Source organism: Nomascus leucogenys, chromosome 20 (genome assembly GCF_006542625.1).
Source record: "Nomascus leucogenys isolate Asia chromosome 20, Asia_NLE_v1, whole genome shotgun sequence".
NCBI classification, from domain to species: domain Eukaryota; kingdom Metazoa; phylum Chordata; class Mammalia; order Primates; family Hylobatidae; genus Nomascus; species Nomascus leucogenys.
This window is the reverse complement of record NC_044400.1, coordinates 4,147,960-4,171,892: the sequence shown is the minus strand read 5'-3', so window position 1 is coordinate 4,171,892 and position 23,933 is coordinate 4,147,960. Positions and strand designations below refer to the sequence as shown.

Below are 23,933 nucleotides of genomic sequence, written 5' to 3'. Positions count from 1 at the left end.
TGCCATTTTGGGCACTGAAAGTAATGGTAACTTTTGCACCAACCTAATACCGTATACTTCTACTACATATACATGTATTATACAACAGAGTAATTTTCAACTTTTATATAAATATATTGTATCTTCACAACTCTCTTCACTGTGAGGTTTTACCCATGCTGAGGCAGTATCAATTCTGGTTTATTCATTTTTTCGTTATATTTCTTTGTAAATATCCACAATTATTCATTTCCTAATTTCCTATTGACAGACATACGTCATTTCTTTTTTTTTTCCCAATTATAAACAAGACTGCAATACACAACCTTGGACATGTCTTCCTGTGCATTAGGTAACTAGAGTTTCTCTAATTAGTATAAATATGTTTCTCTAGTTACCTAATTTGCTAAATTGCTCTCCAAAGCACTTACACATATTTATGTTGGCAGCAGCAATAAATATTAATAGTCACAGTCATGATACCGTCAAGCATAATCTTTAACACCCACTAGATTGGCAAGAAAAAAAAGTTTAATTGTAGTATTTCTCTGGTTACTGGAGAGGCCAAAAATCTGTAATCTATAATAAGCTTCCACAGTAAGACAATGACAACAAATAATGGGATGAGCTAAGAATATGAGTAAGCAGCCCTCAAAGTAGAATCCCATATGACAAAAAACAAGCCATTATTTAATTCATTACCATGAATTAAAAATGTAATAGAAAAATGGCAGAACAATGGCCGTTAATATTGACAATACTGAGGCAGAGATATTTTCCCAGATGGAGATGTGTGTGTATATATATACACAACACACACACACACACACCCCTCCTCTAAAAATTACTAGTCCCCCAATTCCTTCATGATAAAGACAGCTGTTGCTGAAAATGGCAGTATGTTTTTGACAATAGAGGGAAAGTAAATAGGGTTAAAAAGACTTAAATTTCCTCAGCAAAAATAGCAATGAGGAAAGAAAACTTGTATATAAACATGGGTGAACCATACAGCCAAGTAGGACACAAACTTGAAGCCAGAGAGCTTTGGATTAAGTCCTGGCTTTGTTATCTACTAGTAGTGTGACCTTCGGCAAGTTATTTAGCTTTAAGGAGCCTCAATTTCTTTCGGGGTAAGAATAAAAAATAAGATTATTCCAATGGCCAGACATAATATAGGTACTACTAGTATCGACAGTACTTGGCTCATATGCTAGTCCATAAATGGTAGCTACTGTCATTATTATTCTATTATTGTTATTAAAAATGACCTTTCTATGAAACCAAAACTATCTTGTCTTTCAAAGGTATTTGCCATAATTTTCTGGAAATAATAGACTAAAACCAAATACTCTTAGTGAAGAAAGTTAATTTTCAGAACAATTAAGTACTTATTGTTTGATATTGGTATTGGTATTATGTAAGCTTAAGATATAATTACTTGGCAAAACATCATAACCAAGTAGGATTTATTCCAGGTATATAAGGCCGGTTCAACACTCAAAAAATAATGTAATCAAATATATCAACAGGTTAAAGAGAAATATGATCATGCAAAACGATCGAGAATAAGCATTTGACAAAATCCAACACCCACTTATAAGAAACTCTCAGCAAGTTACAAACAGATGAGGATTACCTCAACCTGATAATGAACGTGTATAAAAAACCTATAGCTAATATCATACTTAATGGTAAAAGTTTGAATCCTTTCTTCCTAAGACTGGGAACAAGAAAGGATGTCCACTCTCACTGCTCTAATTCAACATAACACTGGAAATTCTAGTCATTGCAAAAAAGCAAGAAAAGAAATAAAAGGCATACAGATTGGAAAGAAAAAAAACTGTCACTATTTGTGAAAAATGTAATAGTCTACATCAAAAGTCCCAAGGAATCTATTAAAAAACCTCTTAGAATAAGTGAGTTCAGCAAAGACTATAAGTCAATCACATTTCTATATATTAATGTGTAGATATGTAATCAATCACATATTCTATATGTAATGAATATGCGGGAAATGAATATGTGGGAAACCAAAACTTCAAAACACCATTTACAGTTGTTCTAACAAATTAAATATTGGTATACACATTAAATATGTACATCATCTGTGTAGTAAGAGCTATAAAATGCTGATGAAAGTAATCAAACAAGAAATCAAATAAAAGGAGATATGAACCCTATTCAGAGACTGGAACACTCGATGTAGTGTTACAACGCATGTCGATTCTCCCAAAATTTACCTACAGGTTTAATCAATTCCCATAAAAAATTATCTAATGAAAGATAGAAAATGATAAAAGTAGGCTGGGCACAACGGTTGATGCTTGTAATGTTGGCACTTAGGGAGGCAGAGGTGGGAGGATGGCTTAAGGCCAGGAGTTCACAACCAGTCTGGGCAACAAAGTGAGACCCTGTCACTATTAAAAACAAAAACAAAAACAAAAACAAAGCAACAAGCAATAAAACAAAACTAATACAAACCAATAGCACGTGTAATGACCGCAGGTTTTTGCTGATATTGAAATGCTTCTGTAGTACTTCTTGCACACTTCTATCTTCTGAGAGATACTAAAGGGGAAAAAAAAAAAGCCAAAATTGAGGAAAGATGTAGTTTAAAACCTAAATATAATCCTGTGCCTTACTGGTTGGTGTACCTTACTAACTCTATCTAATATTAATTCATTATTAAATAGATGTTGGTCTTATTTGTAGAACACTAAAACCAAAATAAAGTTTCCAGTCTACTGATTTTCTTATCCTGTTCTTTATGTTAATTCAATAAACACAATGATAAAACAATCCTTGCTAACCCCAAATTCGTACTTGAATAAGGGAAACTACTACATAGTCATACTAGTGAAATGAACAAAATGCAGCACAAAAACAGAAGTGCATGAGTTACTGTACCTAGGGAAACAAGGTAAAGCATTACAAAGAATGCTTAAACTGGATGAGACAAGAGATTTAAAAAAGAAGCAAGAGCATTCCAGTTACAGGGAACAGCATGAGTAGCAGGAAAATTATCATACATTGGCAGAAAATGAGTAGTCACGTACTGGAGTTTCAGTTACTGGCAAAGTGAATGTACAAAAAGAAAAGGCAGAAAAATCTAATTGGAGGTAGCTGTCCAGACAAGAGGCAAAGTGGGTTGGAATTATCTGAGTGTTATGAAGACAAAAGAGAATTAAGACATTTATAGGAGATATATCTGGTAGAGAATTAACTGGTAGCAGAAGAGAAGGAAGGGTTTGAAAGGTAGAAGATAAAAACCAAAGATGATCTATGGGAAACAAAATGGCCTGTGAAAAGTGAAATGTGGTCAAAAAATGAATCTTGGATTATTAATATTTAAGTAGTAGGTGGGAAAAGAGAAAAACTAAGAAATTAAGAAAGATACCAAAGACTGGAAGAGAATCGAAGACGGAGCAGAGATCTAGAAAACAGGGGAAGAAAGTTTTAAGAGAGAAGTGAGGTTCAACAATATAAACTACTTTGTAAAATTAAGATACATTTGAGAAGAAGCTAATGGCTTTAGAAATTCAAAGATCACCAGGGCCCTTTGAGAAAGTACCATTTAAAGAGGCAAGTGACTGCAGTAATTAGGGTTGTATGGAAAGTGAGGAACACTGGCAGTGAAGAAACGATTAGATGAAAAAAGAGTAAATTTAGAGGTAGCAGAGCCAAGAAAGACCTGGAAAAGATTGACATAATTTTTCAAAAATCATCTGCATGGAATAAGGATTCTTTTTCAAAAAAAAAAAAAAAAAAGCCGAGAAAACTAAGCATTTCTGTATTTTCTAGAGCTGTAATTATATGTCTTTACTTTGTCCACTCTAAGAAGACCAGATTCAGAAGTTCTAGTCTACTGGAATAAAATTTTATACTCTCAGGAAATACATTATCTTATAGTTCCCACTCCCTTGCTATTGTTTCTAGTGTTCTCTTTGTATTTTAAAGGACTTCTGGTTACTATATGTATCTTTTTCTATCACAAACACGATAGAATATCCTTGGAAGTACACAGGGTGAACATAAAAAAAAACAAAGTAATACCTTTTGGAAATTAAAAAAAAAAATTTGTTTAGCTTTTCCACAGTTTTAAAATTGCAATATGGAAGATACGTGGCTAAATATCGCAGGCAAACTATAGTCTTGGCTTCTGTAATCTGTAACTTGTAAAAGTTGATGTGGTAAAATCGGAGCACTCAGGAAAACTAAAGAAAATCACTTGGGACAAAATTGAAGAAATTTTCTCTGCAAGAATCAATTACTTTTAAAACCTGTATTTGCCTCTCTTTGACATGATGCTTCAAAGGTTAATCTTCTATACTCCACCTTCCTACTTTATCTCTTTTAGTGGTTTGACTCCAATTCCCCCTCTTTCTAAAAGCTATCACCTTCTTGCTTCTATAATTACTTATTCTGCTTTTTAAAATGCCTACCTTATCTACATGAGCCATTTAAACAAAAAAAATTGTCTAACCTTGTTCATTATATTTTTAATTCCATCTTGATTCAAACACTATACCCTATTTGAGGATAAGGCTATTATCAACAACCACATAAGCTACAGTACTTTGGGAGATTTCATTTGAGGAGAATAAGGTATGATTCTTTTAAATGTTCTTTTTAAAGGATCCCTCTTATACTGCCATGCTAAGATAGAGTCTACTCTGCTTATTTGACTCATTTGAAGTAGGGCTAAAACAAACCTTCAAATTAGGCAGGATACTAAGGTTTAATCTTATCCTGAAGATATTTCTTGGATGAGGTTCCATGTGTGACCTGTTATCTGTATCACTGCTATTGGCTTAATCTTGCCATTAAAAATAACTTCCTGGATAATCAGCACTAAGAGAAAGAATAGCTCCCTTAATGCAGCTACCACCCTACTCCACAAGGCAGGGACTCTGACCATGGTGCTGACAGATTTTTCAAGTGAAGCTCATTTTATTCACATACCAAAGAAAGGCACAAGATGATTAGGATAGGGGAAGAAAATATTAGAACTCAGAGACACAAACACCAGTGATGCTGGTTCTACTTAATGAAACTGACTATTAACGACTGTCAAAATGATGACAAGATAGTGCTCACATTCAGGGGATTTAAGGTCTGCAACAAAAGTCCAGAAAGTAGATTAGTTACGCTACTAACACATGGTTACCATTTTCTAAGTCATGCAGTTATACTTCTTCACCAGTAACTCCCAGCATCCTCTTTATTTATAGACTCAATTTGAGATGCTCAGAATGCAACACAGTTGGGAAGGAAAGTGGATGAAAAATGGCACAGTGTAACCTGGACCATGTAGTTACCTTTGGAAGATTAAATGTGAGCAGGTATGGAAACAAAAAAGCCCATGGACAGTACAGACATTTAAATACTATGAAAGACTACATTTGAATCTCTATAACAGTCAGAAAAACATACTGGTGGAATAAGACAATCAGTTCAGAAGGTGCAGAAGATGAAAGTCTGTGAGGCACTGAAAGGTAGATCTAAAAGCTGAAGATCCAGAAGTCTGGTCCACACCAGACCCCAGTAAAAGGGGACAATGGGGGAGTACCAACTACAAAGAATGTGCTCCTATAGATGGAATCTCGTAATTAGAAACAGTATCAAAGACACTTGCCTCAGGTAATTGAAATATCAGAGTCTCAGGAAAGACTGAGTGGAAGGGAGGATCCATACCTAATTATATCAAGGCATAATATCTGAATTTTAAAGATAATGTCAGCTATTAAGAATAAGAACAGGGAATTATCAATCATAACAATGGGAAAAAAGTAATATAAAAATATGTAGGCTTTGAGTCCTTTATGTAAAAACAACATATTTAGCATATGCATGTAAACTCTGCAATGTTGTAGACCAAGTAATTATTCCATAGTAGAAGAAAGGAGAATTGATATAGTCTTAAGGGAAACTTCCACTGTTTATCATGTATTCTTTTGCACTGATTACATTTTGTTCAATAAACTTTTATGATATTTAAAAAAATGAAATGTGTCAAAATAGTGCTTACATGAGCAGACTATTTAATAATCAAAACAATAATCATTTAAAGAACAAACTAAATGCAAAACGCTTCCAATTTAGTATTAGTATTTAAAAAATTCGTGGTAAAAATAAAATCTACCACTACTGCTTTAAAATAAAACAATCTTTTTTATAGAGTCAGTGAATATAGACTGTGTAATTCTAGTCAAAGATCTAATTATCCTTACTGGTATTTTAACATTATAAATCAGTTTTTCCCAATTCCGTCAGAGCCAGGGACTCTATATTATTTCCCACTCCCACGGGGCCAATATTTTTTGAGATTCTAGCATAAGGGACTTATTCATTAACGATGTTTTTCAATTATGTTATTAAATACACACACACATGCATACTTTCTCCTTTCTCTTTGCCAACTGAAACTTTTTGACAGCGTAAGATTAAAATGCTAGTGTGTTGAGAATATTTTAAGCACAGGTAAATTTATAGTCTCAAAGGTGTGGCAAATCGTTAAAACAACATTATGAACCTGCCTTTGTATCTAAGACTCTCAGGTCTCCAGGGACTGTGAGATGTGATCACCTATTAGATAATATAACCAGAGGTGCCACAGTCTGTACGGCCTCTTAAGGCCCAACAAAATAAAAGCTGAAGTTGCTAATGAAAACTGGAAGAAAAAAAAATCCACACAGAATAGGTATGAATCACTAACATTTATTTATCATTATTTACTATTTATTATTATTGCTAAATATGTAAAATATATAAAATAAAATTATCTAAAATATAAACCACATATAGATAAAACTAAAGCCTTATTAAAGTTTACTTCAAACTAATAACATAAATCCTAAAGCTTAACTGTGATGTTCTTTTGAGATAGAATTTAGGACATATGACATTTCAACTGTCTGTTATAAGAAGAAAATTTTTAAAAAGTATATAATTTGTATTCCTGCAGCGTTATCCCTCAGCAATATTAGAAACTTTGTGTTAATTTACTAATTTCTAAAATTTGTGTTTTAACTGCTTTAAATAATATAGCAAGGAACATTTAGCTTTATTGCCTTTAAGTTACCTGAACATTTTCATTCCACTTCTCAGCAAAAACCTTGTCTGGAAACTCTGCAGGTAGAGATAACTGTTCTTTAAATATTTTAACATACTGTGGAAAACCAAATGAATTCATTAAGTGTATCTGCCGGTGAGAAAATCTTGACTTCACTCTTTTTTCTAAGAGTTCCAAAATATCCTTAAAAACAAACAGAAATCTCTATAAAGAAGATGAATGTTTTAAAAAAAACAAAAACACTGTACCAATGTTAGAGGTATAAGTAAACTATCACCTATAATTAGTAATGTTTAGTCTACAATACATAATTAAACATTTAAACCATTTTATGCAAACTAAATAATCCACCTCCAGGCATCTGCTAGCTTGGTGATGTCACGCCTTTTTCCTACCATGTTACTCTCAGCTAATCTAACATTCCAAGACCCAACATGACCGTTTAAAAAAACTGACAATATTGAATAGCTATATGTCACAGTAACACCAAGAGTGTCAATAAGGAATTCTGTACATTCTATGAAGAACTGAGATTAAAAAATTAATAGCATGATAGGCGCAGGAACCAACTTTAGGAGACAAAAGTGGCAAAAATGCAACATGGCATTCGTAAGTTATCTTCCGGCTTTTTTTTTTTTTTTTTATGTAATGCTTTTAGACTCTATTTGTATTTGTGCTATTTTTCCTTAAAAAGAAATTAGGAATCAAGTTTACTGTCAAAGAACACTAAAAACCAAAGGATAACTAATATGTACTGCTTGTAAGGACATACGAAGTGTTCTTAAATGAAGAAAATACTTCCACAAAACTGATAGGCATTCAAACTATCCAAGACATCAAAAGCACAATAGGTAAGTTGTCTTCCTAAGTCACATATATTGCAGGAATTGTCATTCCTAAATCTCTTTTTAATAATGGACTTCAGCAATTTTTCAAAATATATTACAGTACATAGCATAATATATAATATATATAAAATTTATATTATATATGTATATATACATCTATATATATACAGTATAGTATAATATATATTATATTACTTAAGTTACACTCCAAGGTATACAACCAAGACAAATGAAACCAGATAACCACAAAAAAAGTCTATGTGAATGTTTGCAGCAGTATCATTTTTAATAGCTTAAGAAATATAAACAACCCAAATGTCCATCAACTGATGAATGGATAAACAAAGTGTGGTATATCTATACAACAGAATATTATTTGGCAATAAAAAGGAATAAAGGGCTGATATATGCTGTAACACAGATCAACTCTGAAAACATGTTAAAGAAGCCAGTCACACAAAACTATATGTTGTATGATTCAAAAATTACTATATAGTCAGAAAGTGGATTAGTAGATTAGTGGTTGCATAGGGCTTGGGAGGGAACAGGGGATTTGGGGTGATCACTAAAAGGTATGTGGCTCTTACACTGTGGTGATAAATGCACAACTCTATGAATAAACAAAAACCTTGTTAATTGTATAATTTAAATGAGTAAATTGTATGGTATAAATTACATCTCAATAAAGCTGTTTTAAAAAGCCCCCAACCCCAAATATGAACAGTGACATATTTGATGACTTTAAGGAATTACAGCTAATATAACAATTATATTAGGGAAATATATTTTTAAAGAGCTCTTATCTCCTAAAAATAGATTCTAAAATACTTACTGATAAAATGATATAATACCTAGTTTTTGCCTCAAAATAATACAGGAATGAAAGGAGACGCTGAGGATAAATAAAATTAGTCTGTAGTAATTGAATCTTGGCAATGAGTGGAGAAGTGAATTCAGGGCTCATTATTTATTCTTTCCCATGTATATTGTTGAAATGTTACAAAGTTTTTTAAAAGGGGAGTAGTTTAAGCCCAGAAGTATACATTTCCACATCTAGCCAGATGACTCTCATAATACCTACGTGAAGAAATCATGATATAGAGGAAAGAATTCAAGTGATCAAAATGGCACCATGCTTAGTTTGGGAGGGAGGATAGGAAAGACTAATAGCCTGAGGTAGGAGGCGGGAGGGTGAATAAAAAATTGTGAATGTTTTTATGAGGTCAAAGAAAAGTATAGTGCCAGCATGAGAATTAAAAGACAAGAAAGGTTATATTCAGAGATTCAGATATTGCACATTTATTTTCTATTAAGAAAGAGTTCTAGGTCACCCATATAGGTAGACAGTGGAAGTAATAATCTATACAAGCAACAATTCACACCCTAAATTTGGGAATGAAAAGAGATGGAAGTAAATACTGTCTTTGTAGCAGGCAGTAATGACAGAAGTTGGCAATGTGGGCATAAAGGAACTAGTAAAAACAAAACAAAACCAAAAAACAAAAATGGAATTACTCCCAATGGGGAAGAAGATGCTTGCTGGCAAAGTCACTACTCCCTCTATCCTTTTGTTCTCTCCCTATAAACATGGATACACAGATAAAATTATACTTGAGGCCAGGCGCAGTGGCTCACGCCTGTAATCCCAGCACTTTGGGAGGCCAAGGGGGGCAGATCACGAGGTCAGGAGCTCGAGAGCGGCCTGGACAACATGGTGAAACCCCATTTCTACTAAACATACAAAAATTAGCCAGGCATGGTGGTGTGTGGCTGTAATCCCAGCTACTCGGGAGGCTAAGGCAGGAGAATTGCTTGAACCTGGAAGGTGGAGGTTGCAGTGAGCTGAGATTATGCCATTGTACTCCAGCCTGGGTGACAAAGCAAGACTCCATCTCAAAAAAAAAAAAAGAAAAAACATTACACTTGAAAGAACTACACAGTTGGAGAATTATATATATACAATAAAAAAGAACATCTGATAACACTGCTAAGAAGTTACTGGCATTTTATTTGGTCTGTCATTGGGTCAACAACACTCACCACAGCCACTTCCACCCAAAGGAAGATTTTTTTTTTTTTTTTTTTTTTTTGGCAACAAGGAGGGTGCTTCTTTGATCCTTGTCATAGCCTGCTGCTTTTGGCAAGGAGTAATAAAGATATGTGGAGCACCAGTCAGTGATGTATGAGGGGTGTTTATACTAAAGCCATGTATCATAAGCTCTAGAGCACAGGGAAGGAGGGGCAAATGACAGTCACTCTGTAGAGAAACAGCAATGGAAGGAGGACTGTTGAAATATGAATTAGTAAAAAGTTTCACTTTTCTGAAAAAGAAAAAGGGCTGTAGGAAAGGAGATGTGAATGTGTAAATGTGCCTGACACGTCTGCCGAGAAGGGAGGGGGAAGAGGATCGCAAGAAAGCTATGGAGGCATGGCAGTCATAGCATGAGAAAAGAGACAACTTTGCTATGGTTTGCATGTGGTTTGTCCCCAGCAAATCTCATGCTAAAATTTAATTGCCAATGCAACAGTGGGAGGTCACTGGAGTGGACCCTCATGAATAGATTTAATGCCCTCTTACTGGAGTGAGTTCTTGTTCTCATGGGGATAGATTAGTTCTTGAGACAGCGAGTTGTTATAAATGGAGGTTCCAACTCCTATCTGGTTCGTTTTTGCACATATCCATTCCCCATTTGACCTTCCACCATGTTATGCAGCATGAAAACCCTTGCAACAAAGCCAGTGCCATGCCCTTGAATTTCTCAGCCTGCAGAACTGTGAGATAAATAAACCTCTTTTCTTTAAAAATTACCAAGTCTCTGGTATTATGTTATAGCAACACAAAATGAGCCAAGGCACTCTTCAATACCAGTTTTACCTGAATTCAGTAAGGAAGTTCATACTACAAGTGTGTAAGAAGGTAAACACAAAAAGGCCTGTACTGCTGTCCAAAGGTACACATGGTTCAATATGTACAGAGCCTTCACAAAGCAAAGTGATAGGGATATTAAGACTATAGTTAAAATCATTCTAAAATATCCCATGGAATGAAGAGGCCATTAGCTACTGTCAGTGCTTGGTAGAATCTTTTCCATTTCTGGAGATGTGTACTTTGAAAGTTGGAATAGTATTACTTAGAGTTGATTTCAAGCCTTTTCAAAATACGGAAAAAAATCTTCAAAGCTATTACTACATTTTCTCAAACAGTGGTGAGATTATTTAACTGCCTCATTACTTGATAATGTAGAAATTATATTTATTAGCATAATCTGATTTCATACTTTTTTCTTCAGTAATTTCACTGGGAGGAGGGAGGTATTCATTAATGGGCTAAGGTAACTATTAAACTGTTTTCCTCAATTTGAGTTGAAAAGCAGGACAAATACACCAGGCACTGCTGAAACAAAATTTTTAAAATGCCTAATATAATGACCTAAATAAGTGAAAAAAGACCAGTAGTGTCAGCAATTAAGCTTCAATCTTAAAATATTATAATCAATTTTTTTAATGAAGAGAAAGACTTACCAATCTACACGTAAGACCAATAACTGCTATTGGGGTCTGTGCAGACTGCGAAATGTCAAAAAGATTATAAAGAAGTGTTTGGTTTTTATGATGAGCAAAAAGATCAAATTCATCTAATATGAAGATCACTGGGCAACTGCTAGTTCGGTCACCTAAGATAAAATAAGAGCATTACATTAATAAGAAATTATATCCATCTTTCCTAAATTTCCAAACTATTTATTCAGTTTTTAAAACTCAATTCTATAAACATTCTGATAGCCTACTTTGGGTAAGGGATTTACTGATGCATATACGTTCATTCAACAGAAAAAAATTATTCAAAGGACAAAGACAGCCCCAACTGCTCTCAAGAAGTTCAGTCTAGGCTGGGTGTGGTGGCTCACGCCTGTAATCCCAGCACTTTGGGAGGCCGAGGCGGGTGGATCACCTGAGGTCGGGAGTTCGAGACCAGCCTGACAAACATGGAGAAATCCCATCTCTACTAAAAATACAAAATTAGCCGGGTGTGGTGGTGCATGCCTGTAATCCCAGCTATTCGGGAGGCTGAGGCAGGTGAATTGCTTGAACCCGGGAGGCAGGGGTTGCGGTGAGCCAAGATCGTGCCACTGCACTCCAGCCTGGGCAACGAGAGTGAAACTCCATCTCAAAAAAAAAAGTTCAGTCTAGGCCGGGCATGGTGGCTCACGCCTGTAATCCCAGCACTTTGGGAGGCCGAGTTGGGTGGATCACCTAAGGTCAGGGGTTTAAGACCAGCCTGGCCAACATGGTAAAACCCCATCTCTGCTATAAAAAAAGAAAAAAAAAATTAGCTACTTGGGAGGCTGAGGCAGGAGAATCTCTTGAACTGCGGAGGCGGAGGTTGCAGTGAGCCGAGATCACACCATTGCATTCTAGCCTGGGCAACAAGAGTGAAACTGCATCTCCAAAAAATAAAAAGTGCAGTCTAGTTCCTAGACTCTAGTAGAGTTTGTTGTTGAAAAATGTCAAAAATCATTTGAATGACTAAAGACTATTATTTTTATAATTACGTAAATATAATTCTTATTTAATGATTATAAAATTGACAGTTTTCTATACCTACACAGAACCAAAACACTTTAAGATTAAAATATAAGGGGAGTCACTAATTAATGAACAAAACTAATGCTTTAAAAGAGAGTTGTTTATTTAGTAGAAATACAAGGTACATTTCTTGTAGAAATATTTTTTATAAACAAACTTTTAGATTATAAAGTTCAACTAAAGCCACTTAAACTCCCTTGAAGCACAACTTTTAGCATTTCAACTACAATGCTTTTCATGGGGAAAGTTCCACATCACCCTCTGGTTACATTTTTCTCACTTCAATAATGGAAACAACTTTAGTAAAAGAATCCCTTTTACCTTAGGGTTAATGCCTTAATATTTGTGTTAAAAAGTGAAACAAATATCTGATAAAAGAAAGACTTATTTCAACAAATAACAAATACAGTAGCCTAAATGACTTAATACTGGTACAAAACCAAAGGGATTACTCCAAAGTCTAGAAAGAGACTTATGTACTAATATAGAATTTTAGTATTTGATAAAATATTGCATTATACATCAGCGGGGAAAATTAGTCTATTCAAAGTTAGATCCCTACTTTACAGGTAAAATCAGAATAAATTCCAAACAAATTATAAATTACAAATATATGTATATTAAATAAAAAGATGGATCAATGTTTTTATAATCTGAAGGAGAGAAAAAACTTTCTAGATAAACTTAACTATGTGGAAAACATAAAACTTTAGATCAGCAGAAAAGTCCAAACCAAACTTAAGGGAAGAGAAAAATAAAACACAAAAATTCCGATAAATACGCATAAGATAAACATTACCACAATAGGTCAAAGACCCAACAGGAAATACAGTCGTGTGTCCCTTAATGACAGAGATACGTTCTGAGAAATGTATTGTTAGGTGATTGCATCATTGTAAAAGCATCCTAAGAGTGTACTTACACAAGCCTAGATGGTATAGCCTATTAGACACCGAGGCTATATGGCATAGCCTATTGCTCCTATGAACCTATGAGCATGTGATAGTGTAGGCAACTGTAACACAATGGGATAGTGTAGGCAACTGTAACACAATAGTATTTGTGTAACTAAACACAGGAAAGGTACAGTAAAAATATGGTTTTATAATCTAATAGGACCACTGTCACATATGTGGTCTATCATTGAATTAAAGGTTGTTATGTGGCACATGACTATACATAAACCACGAAATTTCAAAGGTCAATAAAAATATGAAATGACAAGCATCACCACTATCAGAATTATGCAAATTAGGCAACCAGAATTATGCAAATTAAAGAACAAAACTATTAAAATTAAACTAGGAGATGAAAGTTTTTCTATTATATGGGCAAACATAAAAATAGTAATTGTTTTTGAGGTTGTGAAGAAAAAGGTATTATCAAATATTTTTACAAATTAAACCTTTAGGGTAGTTTTTAAATGTTAAAGATGGTGCCTTTTAACCCAGAATTCTATCCACAGAAATTTATCCCAGGAACTATCTGGATGATCATCTAAGTATCTCTTCTTAATTATAAAAAATCAGAAACAAAAGCCCGTAATTGGTGATTAATAAATAGCACCTTATAAAACAAGAACCATAAAAATGATGATGCAGATCAAAATCTGCTGATTACGAAACAATAGGGAAAATAATTTTATTGTTGTAAAAAGTTACATTTATCTCTATCAATAATATACTGATATAAAGATCAGTATATCATTGAATAAAGATAAGAAACCAAATGCTAATTGAGATAATCACTGTTATAGTGGTGGGAATACAGTGAACATTGTATTCTTTTTAATGTTTCTGTATTTCATGAGAGTTTTTTTTTTTGGCAAAAGTTTGTATTACCTTTATAATCAGGGAAAAAATAAAGTTAAAACATATCTTCTGAAACGGCTGAATATGTTAATATTTACCTTTTTTTAAAGCTTCCAGAAGAAATGAAAGGTTTTCAGCAAAGCTTCCCTGAACAACAAAATGAGATAAAATGACTAAAAGTTTAGTGAAATAAAGAACAAAAGATGGCTGTCTGATTCTCAGATTTTAAATAAACACTGTATATCTTCTTGTTATTAGAGTCACTGCCCAGACTCTGCTGAGTGTCTCTATACTTCCTATCTAAAACTTAAACACTTAAGCAAAGATGGCACAGCACTGAAAATGGCAATTACAATGTCATCTTTGAAATTTTATATTTTAGAACTTGAGGATAAAACAGTCAAAGAAGAAAAAGAAAAGTAAGAAATTTTATATTTTCCGGACAAAATCTGAAAGAATGTTAACTTTATTTGAAGGTCGTTTTGTAGAATTGCCATATTCTAAATACGGTTTGAGACCTAGAAATGGATTCTACTTTGTGTCTTCAAACACAATGGGGTCTTGCAAGTCTCTAATTTGTACCGGTAAAGAAATAACCATGAATTTAAATGAGATACAAAAAGAAAAGGCTTTTTTGAAACATTAGATACTATAACAGTGTTTGTCTATTCAAGAGTATACTGAAGAATTTATGTATATCATATCATGTTTGGCTATGTTTACTTGGAATACAGCCAAAACATTTTTGGATACAATTAAATATTCTTGATGAAACTTAATGCAGTAGATGCATTATCTAGGTGCTCCAGATTGCAGGTAGAAGCCCCATTAAAATATTTTTTTCATTAAAATTATTAATTTTTACTTCATTCAGAGTTCATAATTAAAAGAAACAGCCAACTTTAAATTTGAGGAGATATAAAGGAGAAAAGAAACACACTTATTCATTCTCCAGTTGAGAGATCTAACATAAAAATAGCATAAAGGTTTTAAAACTTTCAAATATTGTGATGTTGTTATGCTATTTCCAAGGCAGGCAGACCAAGAGGTGTTATCCATAATTTACCATAATATAACAAATCCTCAAAGAGACAATCTGTTGGGAAATCAGTGGTCAGTTACTCAAAGATAGCTTGTCTTTCAGGCTTTTTGCTTAAAAGATTATGATATCTGATACTAAGTATATGCTTCTATAAATATGTATTTGTGCATGTATAATATACATATATATGTCTGCTTATATCAAACCAGAAAAGCTGTGGGTTGAATTAAGTGACTCAGGTTCTTATAATGTCCAGCCTCTGCCATTTTATGACCTTCGGCAACCTAATTATGCTCTCTGAGCAGAAGCCAAATTTATATAATGAAGGAATTAAACTAATAATTTCTATAGCAGTATTTCTCTATTCAAGAGTATATTGAAGAATTTATGTATATCGTATCATGTTTGGCTATGCTTACTTGAAACACAGCCAAAACATTTTTGGATACAACTTAAACTAATAATCTCTGTATGTGATAATAATAGCGAAGATTAGAACAGAATGATAAAAAATTGTGCTTTTTATTTCACATAAAACCAATATGAATATGTAACATTTAAAAATGTCAGAAACACCTATCCAGATCAACTGGGAACCAAAAGCCAAACTGAGCAAACTTAATAAGAACTGTCTTTGGCTCAGTATAGGCCACTAACTTCAATATCACATTCTAAACATGAGGTAGAATATTAGATTTATAGATGGGGCATTTTGAAATTGCACTTCAAAGACTTACAGACTTTGGAAGAGACAAATTTACTCAATCTTTTAGATTAGATTAATATTTTATATTATTTTATAGATTAATATATTAATAATTTAGATTATATAATCTATAATTATATATAATAAACTAATAATCTATTATATAATTATATAGATATAACCTATTATAGAATTAGATTATATAATTATATAATTAATAATTTTATAGATTATATAATTATATAATTAATAATTTTATAGATTATATAATTAATAATTTATAGATTATTAAAGAAAGAAACTCATAAATGCTAGGAGTCTTACACAACTATGGCAGTGTCATTGCAGCACAAAGCACACAGTTCAGAAATTGGAGTGATGCCACTGCATGGTCACCAGTAACCAGAAAATGAAGTTGGAATGTATATAATCCACTCCAACTGCATAAACAGTATGAGGCTAGGCAATTTCATCATGAAAATTCAGGTGGCTGCAAAATTAAATTATCATGTTTTCCTTAGGCCCTATATATTAGGTGAAAGGTAAAAGTTTAATACAACTTTCAAAACATTTCAAGTCAGTTTCTTTTACTGATGTTGTTCACTGTCCTGAGACTATAAGATGATATGATAATGAAGTATGAATAAATTTCTGAAAGCAGAATAAGATAACTGACATTTGTACAGCACATTACCATCCAGCAAATTATTTTTTAAGTTAAATGATGTGTAATGTTTTCTTTCTTCTTCAAAATAATCCTGTGAAGTATGGATAATAAAATAACACCCAATTAACACGTAAAGAATCTGAATTCAGAGATACTTGTTAGCTCGGGATTATCAGGTAGTCAAAGGGTTGTAGGGCATGACTGAAACCCACCTATTGCAGCAGCTTCAAATTTAGCACATTTTCTACTATATGCAGGCTACTTAAGTCTCAAAAACGTAGAAATAGGCTGCTGGAGCATGGTATTTTTAAAAATGTGTTCATCTATCTCCAGAGATACAGAATCAAAGTATTCACCTTACAGAAAATGAAATAAACTCAGAATACCTACATAAACTTGGGTTTCTTAGCTATTTTATAGCTAGTATAACCTACTATGAAAAAATCCAAGTATTGTAGACTTAATGACTAAATGTATCCTATACATTACACATTTTTATGAAAGAATCTCATATATTTCTATTTAGAATTTCTGAACCTCTCCCTACCCTTCCAGAAATATAAAAATATATATGGTATAAACACATTACCTTAAAGTCTATTTAATAAAATAACTGAAATGATACTTACAAAAACTTTATTTCCAACTACATTTTCCAGATTTAACTGCCTTGTGATTTCCTTTAGGGCGATTTTGTCATTGATCTGCAGCAGTCCTAAAATAAAGTCCATTTAAAAGTATTTAATTAACATGAAACATGTATTTGATATGGCAGGTTGTTGTCCAGTTAAGTAAATCTTCCCAGTCAAAGCCTGTTAGTTCATATCACTTTCTTCTTAAAACGTAGCAATAAAGACATTCCGTAGAATCAAAAAACAATCCTCCTTGGGATTAGAATGATTAAAAAAAAAAAAAAACACAAAAGGCACAAAAAGACACAAAAACCAGAGTCCTTCTGAGACTCATTATTATTATTTTAATTTCTAAAAATGCTGCATATGGTGTGCTAAGTAAAACATGGATCTAGTTTTCAAAATCTAACTATTAAAATGGATTTGAAATATACAAGTGAATTTAGTTTCATCATATAAAAACCCCACAAAGTTTATATAATCTCCAATGGCAAAATAATGGCATACTTACCATTTAGGTGAACTTGTAATACATTTTCACTCACTTCTTCTATTTCCATGAGTTCTTTCAAAGCATGATTTATTAACTAAATATGAAAAGTTTATGAAATAATAATAGGTAAAAGATAAAAAGAAGTCCATATTCTTTTTTAAACTACAAGTGGTAAGAACAGAATATAAATAAATTGACCTTTTTAACAAGTAATTTTTCAAATTCTTTACAGATAAAAGGTTTAACTAGAACATCTCATATCTGACTTTTTAAGAAACAAGAGCCAGGACTGATACAATATTCTCTCAATCACCTACCCAAACTTTTAATACAAATTTAGAAACAGCCAAGTTTTAAAATAAATATTTCTCTACATGTCACATTAAACATGTGACATGGCCCTTATAAACTTCATGTCTCAGTTAGTACATTACACATCTCTCTGACAATTACTCTACTAAATGCCATTGTAATCAGTTAAAAGCCTATTGAATTAAAGGTTTCTATGCAGCATACTTTTTAAAATAACATTGTACTGCTCTTGTACTTTGATATCATATATATCTCTTCATATTACCAATGCATTCATTTTTTTAAAGAATTTGAAAACGAACGTAATTAAGAAAAGCCAAAAACCTTTTTAAAGAGTAAAGATGGACTGTTCCTTCCAATATTAAAATATAGGTACTATCATAAATAAGTGAACTGGGAAGAGCAGTTGTATATACAAAATATTAACAGAGATGGCATCAAAACTTAGGACAAAAAGGATTACTCAACAAAGGCACTGGGACAACTGGTAAACTATTTTCCAAAACAAAATACTATTTGTATTTGCAATATGCTACTTATTTGTCATTGCAACACCTTATCTAAAAGGAAAAAAGCAAATATGATCCTCATTTTAAATTACATATGTTTCATAACAAGATACCAAAAATAAAAAAAATTTCCTGTTATACCTGCATGGTTTTTAAAGCATATGGAATTCTAGGTCCTCTGAAAAGGAGACAATCTCAAGATATCACCTGTCATACTACCAGTAATAGCCCAACTGAGAAGTGACATTTAATGAGAAGTAACATTAAAGGACTGTATAGAGGTACTTCTTCACCTTTGGATCAGGTCAGACAGTATAATAAGAGTACATCCCTAGATGATACAGAGTTGGTCTCTCAAAACAGTGCTTTCAGCAATTTTTTTTTTTTTTTTTTTTTTTTTTTTTTTTTAGCAATCCATGGTATTTTCTTTCCTCTATCTCTTGATATTTTGCTTAATATATTTTTTCCTAGGTTACGATTTTGTTTTATTTCATAAAATATTTTATGTTTTGATGAATTATTCAAAACCATTTGAAATCCTTTGCTAAAAGGAATGGGGATTTTAATAACACCTCCCATTTTATATACGCATAAGGAGAGTTGTAACAGGTTTATAGCTTTCTTTCCACTCAACGTACTTTAAACACCAACTTATGTTTTGCTTGGATCAGCCCACTCATATTTTATGGGTTGTGTGTATGGTTTGAAATGATAAATATATTAGCAAGTGAGTCTTCAAATAATGTTAGTTCTAATCTGGGTATTGCTAAAATGTATTGTACAGTTTAGGCAATCAACCATTTAAGTTAGCTTTTTTCTTGAATATGTTATCATTTCAAATATTTAAACTACATTATACACTAAAAATATTTAGTTGGTTATTAATGTCACACTGACTGACATAATCAAATTTGGTCATCTCCTTTCCACATTCTTTGTGCCTAAAATTTAATTTTACAAACATACCAAGATAATTTTCTTAGACCTCTCAACATCTAGTAATTTTTATGCTCACCAACTATTATACTATTTCCAAATATTATAATAAACACACGTTTCACCACCAGTACACGACTAGGAAAAATATCCTATTTAACCATCTAGCGAATCTGTCTACAGTAAATTCCATGTGTAAGAGCATTTTCTAAGGGTCGGTACAGTGGCTCACACCTGTAATCTGAGTGCTTTGGGAGGCAGGGGCAGGAGGACTGCCTGAGCCCAGGAGGTTGAGGCTTTAGTGAGCTATGATTGAGCCACTGGGCTCCAGCATGGGTGACAGAGTGAGAGCCTGTCTCTTAAAACAAAAAAAGGTATTTTCTAGGGGTCAATCTGTCACTTGAAGCAATATCAATTTTTTTTTTATAAAATGTTTGTAATATCATAAGCCACACTATTGCCTTTTTCAATTAACTGTAGAGTTAGCATTTTTGTATTTCAGACAGTTTGGCCAAGTGTAGTGTTTTAAATATACTATAATCTTGGGGTTAGGATTAGGGGTTAAAACAAACAAACATAAGACTACAGTCTTATGTTTTAAAATTTGAATTTATATAATTATACTAATGAGGCTAGGCACAGTGGCTCATGCCTGTAATCCCAGCACTTTGGGAGGCCAAGGTGGGTGGATCACTTGAGCCCAGCAGTTCCAGACCAACCTGGTAAACATGGTGAAACCCCGTCTCTACTAAACATAAAAAACTTAGCTGGGTGTGGTGGCACATGCCTGTCCCAGCTACTCGGGAGGCAGAAGTGGGAGGATCGCTTGAGCCTGGGAGGCAGAGGTTGCAGTGAGTCTAGATTGTGCCACTGCACTCCAGCCTGGGCAACAGAGTGAGACTCTGTCCAAAAAAAAAGAAAAAGAAAAAAATTATACTATTGAGAGTTCTTGTCTAAAAATAAATTATATCTGACAATTTATTCAATCCATATTTTCTCTCAGGATACTCCCACACATACAACAAATTACAAAAGTAGGACAAGTCAAACAATGCTCATCTCTTCAACCTGCCAGCATCAGAGTACATCAGGAATACATGAAACTGTATCAAAATGGAATGCCATGCAAGGTACTCTTCCAGATTCCACTATAGTGAAACCCAATAAATGACTGCAAAGCACCACAATAGAGCTCTGGTTTAAGAAGCAAAAAGTAGATAAACTGTGAGTGTGGCCAAGAATAACTGATCCATTTTATTAACTGATAAATACTATGACAATGCTTTTGCCTTTAAATTTCAGTACATTGATTAAACCTATAGGGGTTTATGAAAAGGTGCTATAACGTGGAAGGGAACAACAAGCAGATTAAAATGATTAAGCGCAAATTTAAAATATTAAGCAAGATGGCTGACTAGAGACTCCTGGTGCTCGTACTCCCAACAAGAAAGGACCACAGCAATGAATGAACAGCTAAGATTTGACTGGCGTGTTGAAGGGAGAGTGCTGGAGTACAGCAGGGAAGGGGAAACACATGTGAAGTGACTGAAAATCCAGGAGGGTAGTGTGTAGGCACCTGGCCTCTGCAGCTACATCTCCTGCACCCCGATCAAATCTTCCCGTAGTCAGGAGGGACTTCCCGTTTCGGGGAAAAGGTAAGCAGAAGATCTCCACCAGTCCTCACTGCCATCACAAACACCTACAGTCCTTACCACAGGAGAATCCCATAGTCCTAGCAAGCCCTAAGTCAAGGTGGACAGCTGCTGGGAATTCAAGCAGTTGCATTGCTCCAGATCATGAGAATACGGTATGCACTCTCCATCCCTCACCCACCTGTAAGCCAACCTGCCCTGCTGCAGCATGGCACCATTGAGGCCAGAGCCACCTCTGTTGTGTGCCCTGCTCTGCGGGCCAGTAGCCACTGCACCTTTCCAGTACTAGGGGTCCATCTTCATTCCTCCAAGCCCACATAGGTGGCTCAACACCACAACTCTAGCTGCACGGAGACTGAGCCTGTAATTGGTTATGACTCTGGTCCTACACAGCAAGGAAACCAACCCCTTGCTGCCACACTTCCAGCCAGAGGACCAATCTGGCAGTCTCACCCAGGGCAAACTCTTGCTTGAGGTGACCAAACCAGTGTGGGGCTCTCTCCCAAGAAGGAGAGGCCCCCGAGCATCCAAGCAACTGATACACCCCTTGCACTGGCAAAGCGGCTATGCACCCACACTCAGAACCTGAGAAACAGCCCCACAACACCGTGTACCCCTCCCTCCCACAGACATATCCCTGGCTTGCCCAGTGGTCCTGTGCCCACAATCAGGGCCTGAAAAACAGCCCAGAAGGTTACCCCTGGCAGGCATGCCTCCAGCCCAGCTGAGCAGCCATGAGCCATGACCTGTACCTGAGAAACAGCCCTATGGGCCACCCATGGTGAATACACCTCCCAAAGGGTGGCCAAGCATCCCTGTGAACACATACTAGGCCTCAGAAGTAGCCCTTCAGGTCATTCTTGAGCCTGCCTAGCAGTCTTGTGCTCACCTCCCAAACCTGACAAACAGCACAGCCTCCCTATAACCCCATCAGACATGCCCCAGGACCAGCCAAGCAATCGTGTGCCCACGTCCCTAACCTGAGATGTACACTCGCCAACTGCCCCTAACAGACACATTACCCTAGCTGGCTGAGCAGCATTACACCCTAGGCCTACAAATCAGCCCTGAGGGTTGCCTCTGGCAGACACTCTTTTGGGCGAGTCGAGCAACCCTGCTCCTTCATCCCAGGTCTACAAAATGGTCCAGTGGGCCATCCGCTGCTGAAAAGTTCCCAGGCCAGCCAAGCAGCAGTGTCACAGGTCTGAGAAACAGCCTCACAGGACGCCTCTAGTGGGCATGCCCATAAGCCAGCTGAATAGCCTTGTGCCTGCATCCTGAACCTGAGAAACAATCCTGTGGAACCCCTCAGCAGATACGGCCCTAAGTCAGTCGAGGAACTGTATCCCTACACCTCTGCTGGGATCAAGCAGCCTTGCACCTGGATCCCAGGCATCTCCTGGGCCTGAGAAACAAACCAGTGAGTTGTTCCTGGCAAACATTCACCAAGATCAGCTAAGCAACCGCATGACTATGTTCCTGGCCACATTAATAGCCCCATCTGCCAGTGTGTCAGATCCCAAGGTGGTTGACCCACCATATACATGCATATGCCCCCAAACTGAGAATCAGCCCAGCAAACCCGCCCCTTGCAAAGCTGTACAACTGCCACCACAAACTCTCAGCCTAGGCCACTGAGACACTTGTAAATGACACTAGTGTGGATTACAGCTGAAAAAACTACACAAAGACCACACTACTGTATCCAACTAGAACCACCAAGGCCAATGAACCACACCAAACTGACACCTCAAGACACATTCACACACAAATCAGTACTTCCTTATGAGATCAATTCTGTAAGACTGGAAAAAAAAATTGATACCTGAGGCATATCAATCAACATAGGCGGACACATTAAACATAAAAAAGCAAGAAAACATGACACTTCCAAAGGAAAACAATAACTCCTCTAGTAACAGACAAGAATCATAAGGAAATACAGAAAATGCCAGAAGAAGAATTTAAAATAATAATCTTGACAACACTCAGTGAAATTCGAAAGAATACAGATAGAAAATTAAACAAAATCAGAAAAACAATTTATGATTTGAATAAGAAATTAACAGAGATACCATAAAAAAACAAACAGAAATCCTACAGCTGAAGAAGTTAATGAATGAAATAGAAAATACAATTGAGACTTTCAATAACAGACTACATCAAGCATAAGGATTTCTTAAATTGAAGACAAATTGTTTGAAATAACACAGGCAGACAAGAAAAAAAATAGAATGAAGAAAGTCTACAGGATTTATAAGACTTCAATAAGTGAACAAATATTTGTATTATTGTCCTTTCAGGAGGAGAAAAGAAGGAAAAGGTGAGAAAAACATATTTAATAAAACCACAGTTGAAAACTTCCCAGTTCTTGAGAGAGGAATGGACATCCAAAGGAAGCTCAAAACTCCAAACAGACTCAACACAAACAGAAGGTCTCCTCTGAGGCATATTATAGTCAAATTGTCAAAAGTCACAGACAAATAATTAAAGCAGCAAGAGTAAAGTGTCAAGTCACTATAAGGGAATCCCTATTATACTAACAGTAGATTTCTTCTTTATAGCAGATTTCGATTTCTTTTTTTAATTAAAAATTTTAAACTCTTTATCATTTTTTAAAATGATATTTTAAAACATCTTTCATCCTTCTTCATTACATTTTAGCTGATTGTCAGAATATACAACAG

The 23,933-nt window shown here is 34.7% G+C and overlaps 1 protein-coding gene across 2 annotated transcripts in view; it reads right to left on the bottom strand.

Annotated features, from left to right (window-relative positions):
• Window positions 1-23,933, bottom strand: part of ORC4 (origin recognition complex subunit 4) — an 87,014-nt gene that overhangs the window by 5,674 nt on the left and 57,407 nt on the right. The window contains exons 5-10 of one of the 2 annotated variants that reach the window (XM_003267628.4): window positions 17,856-17,931; window positions 17,342-17,427; window positions 14,396-14,444; window positions 11,422-11,573; window positions 7,061-7,234; window positions 2,461-2,547 (exon numbers count right to left, since the gene is read on the bottom strand). In XM_003267628.4, coding sequence (XP_003267676.1) covers window positions 2,461-2,547; window positions 7,061-7,234; window positions 11,422-11,573; window positions 14,396-14,444; window positions 17,342-17,427; window positions 17,856-17,931 — 624 coding nt within the window. The remainder of the gene's footprint in view (window positions 1-2,460; window positions 2,548-7,060; window positions 7,235-11,421; window positions 11,574-14,395; window positions 14,445-17,341; window positions 17,428-17,855; window positions 17,932-23,933) is intronic. The other variant, XM_030801012.1, reaches the window with a different exon arrangement.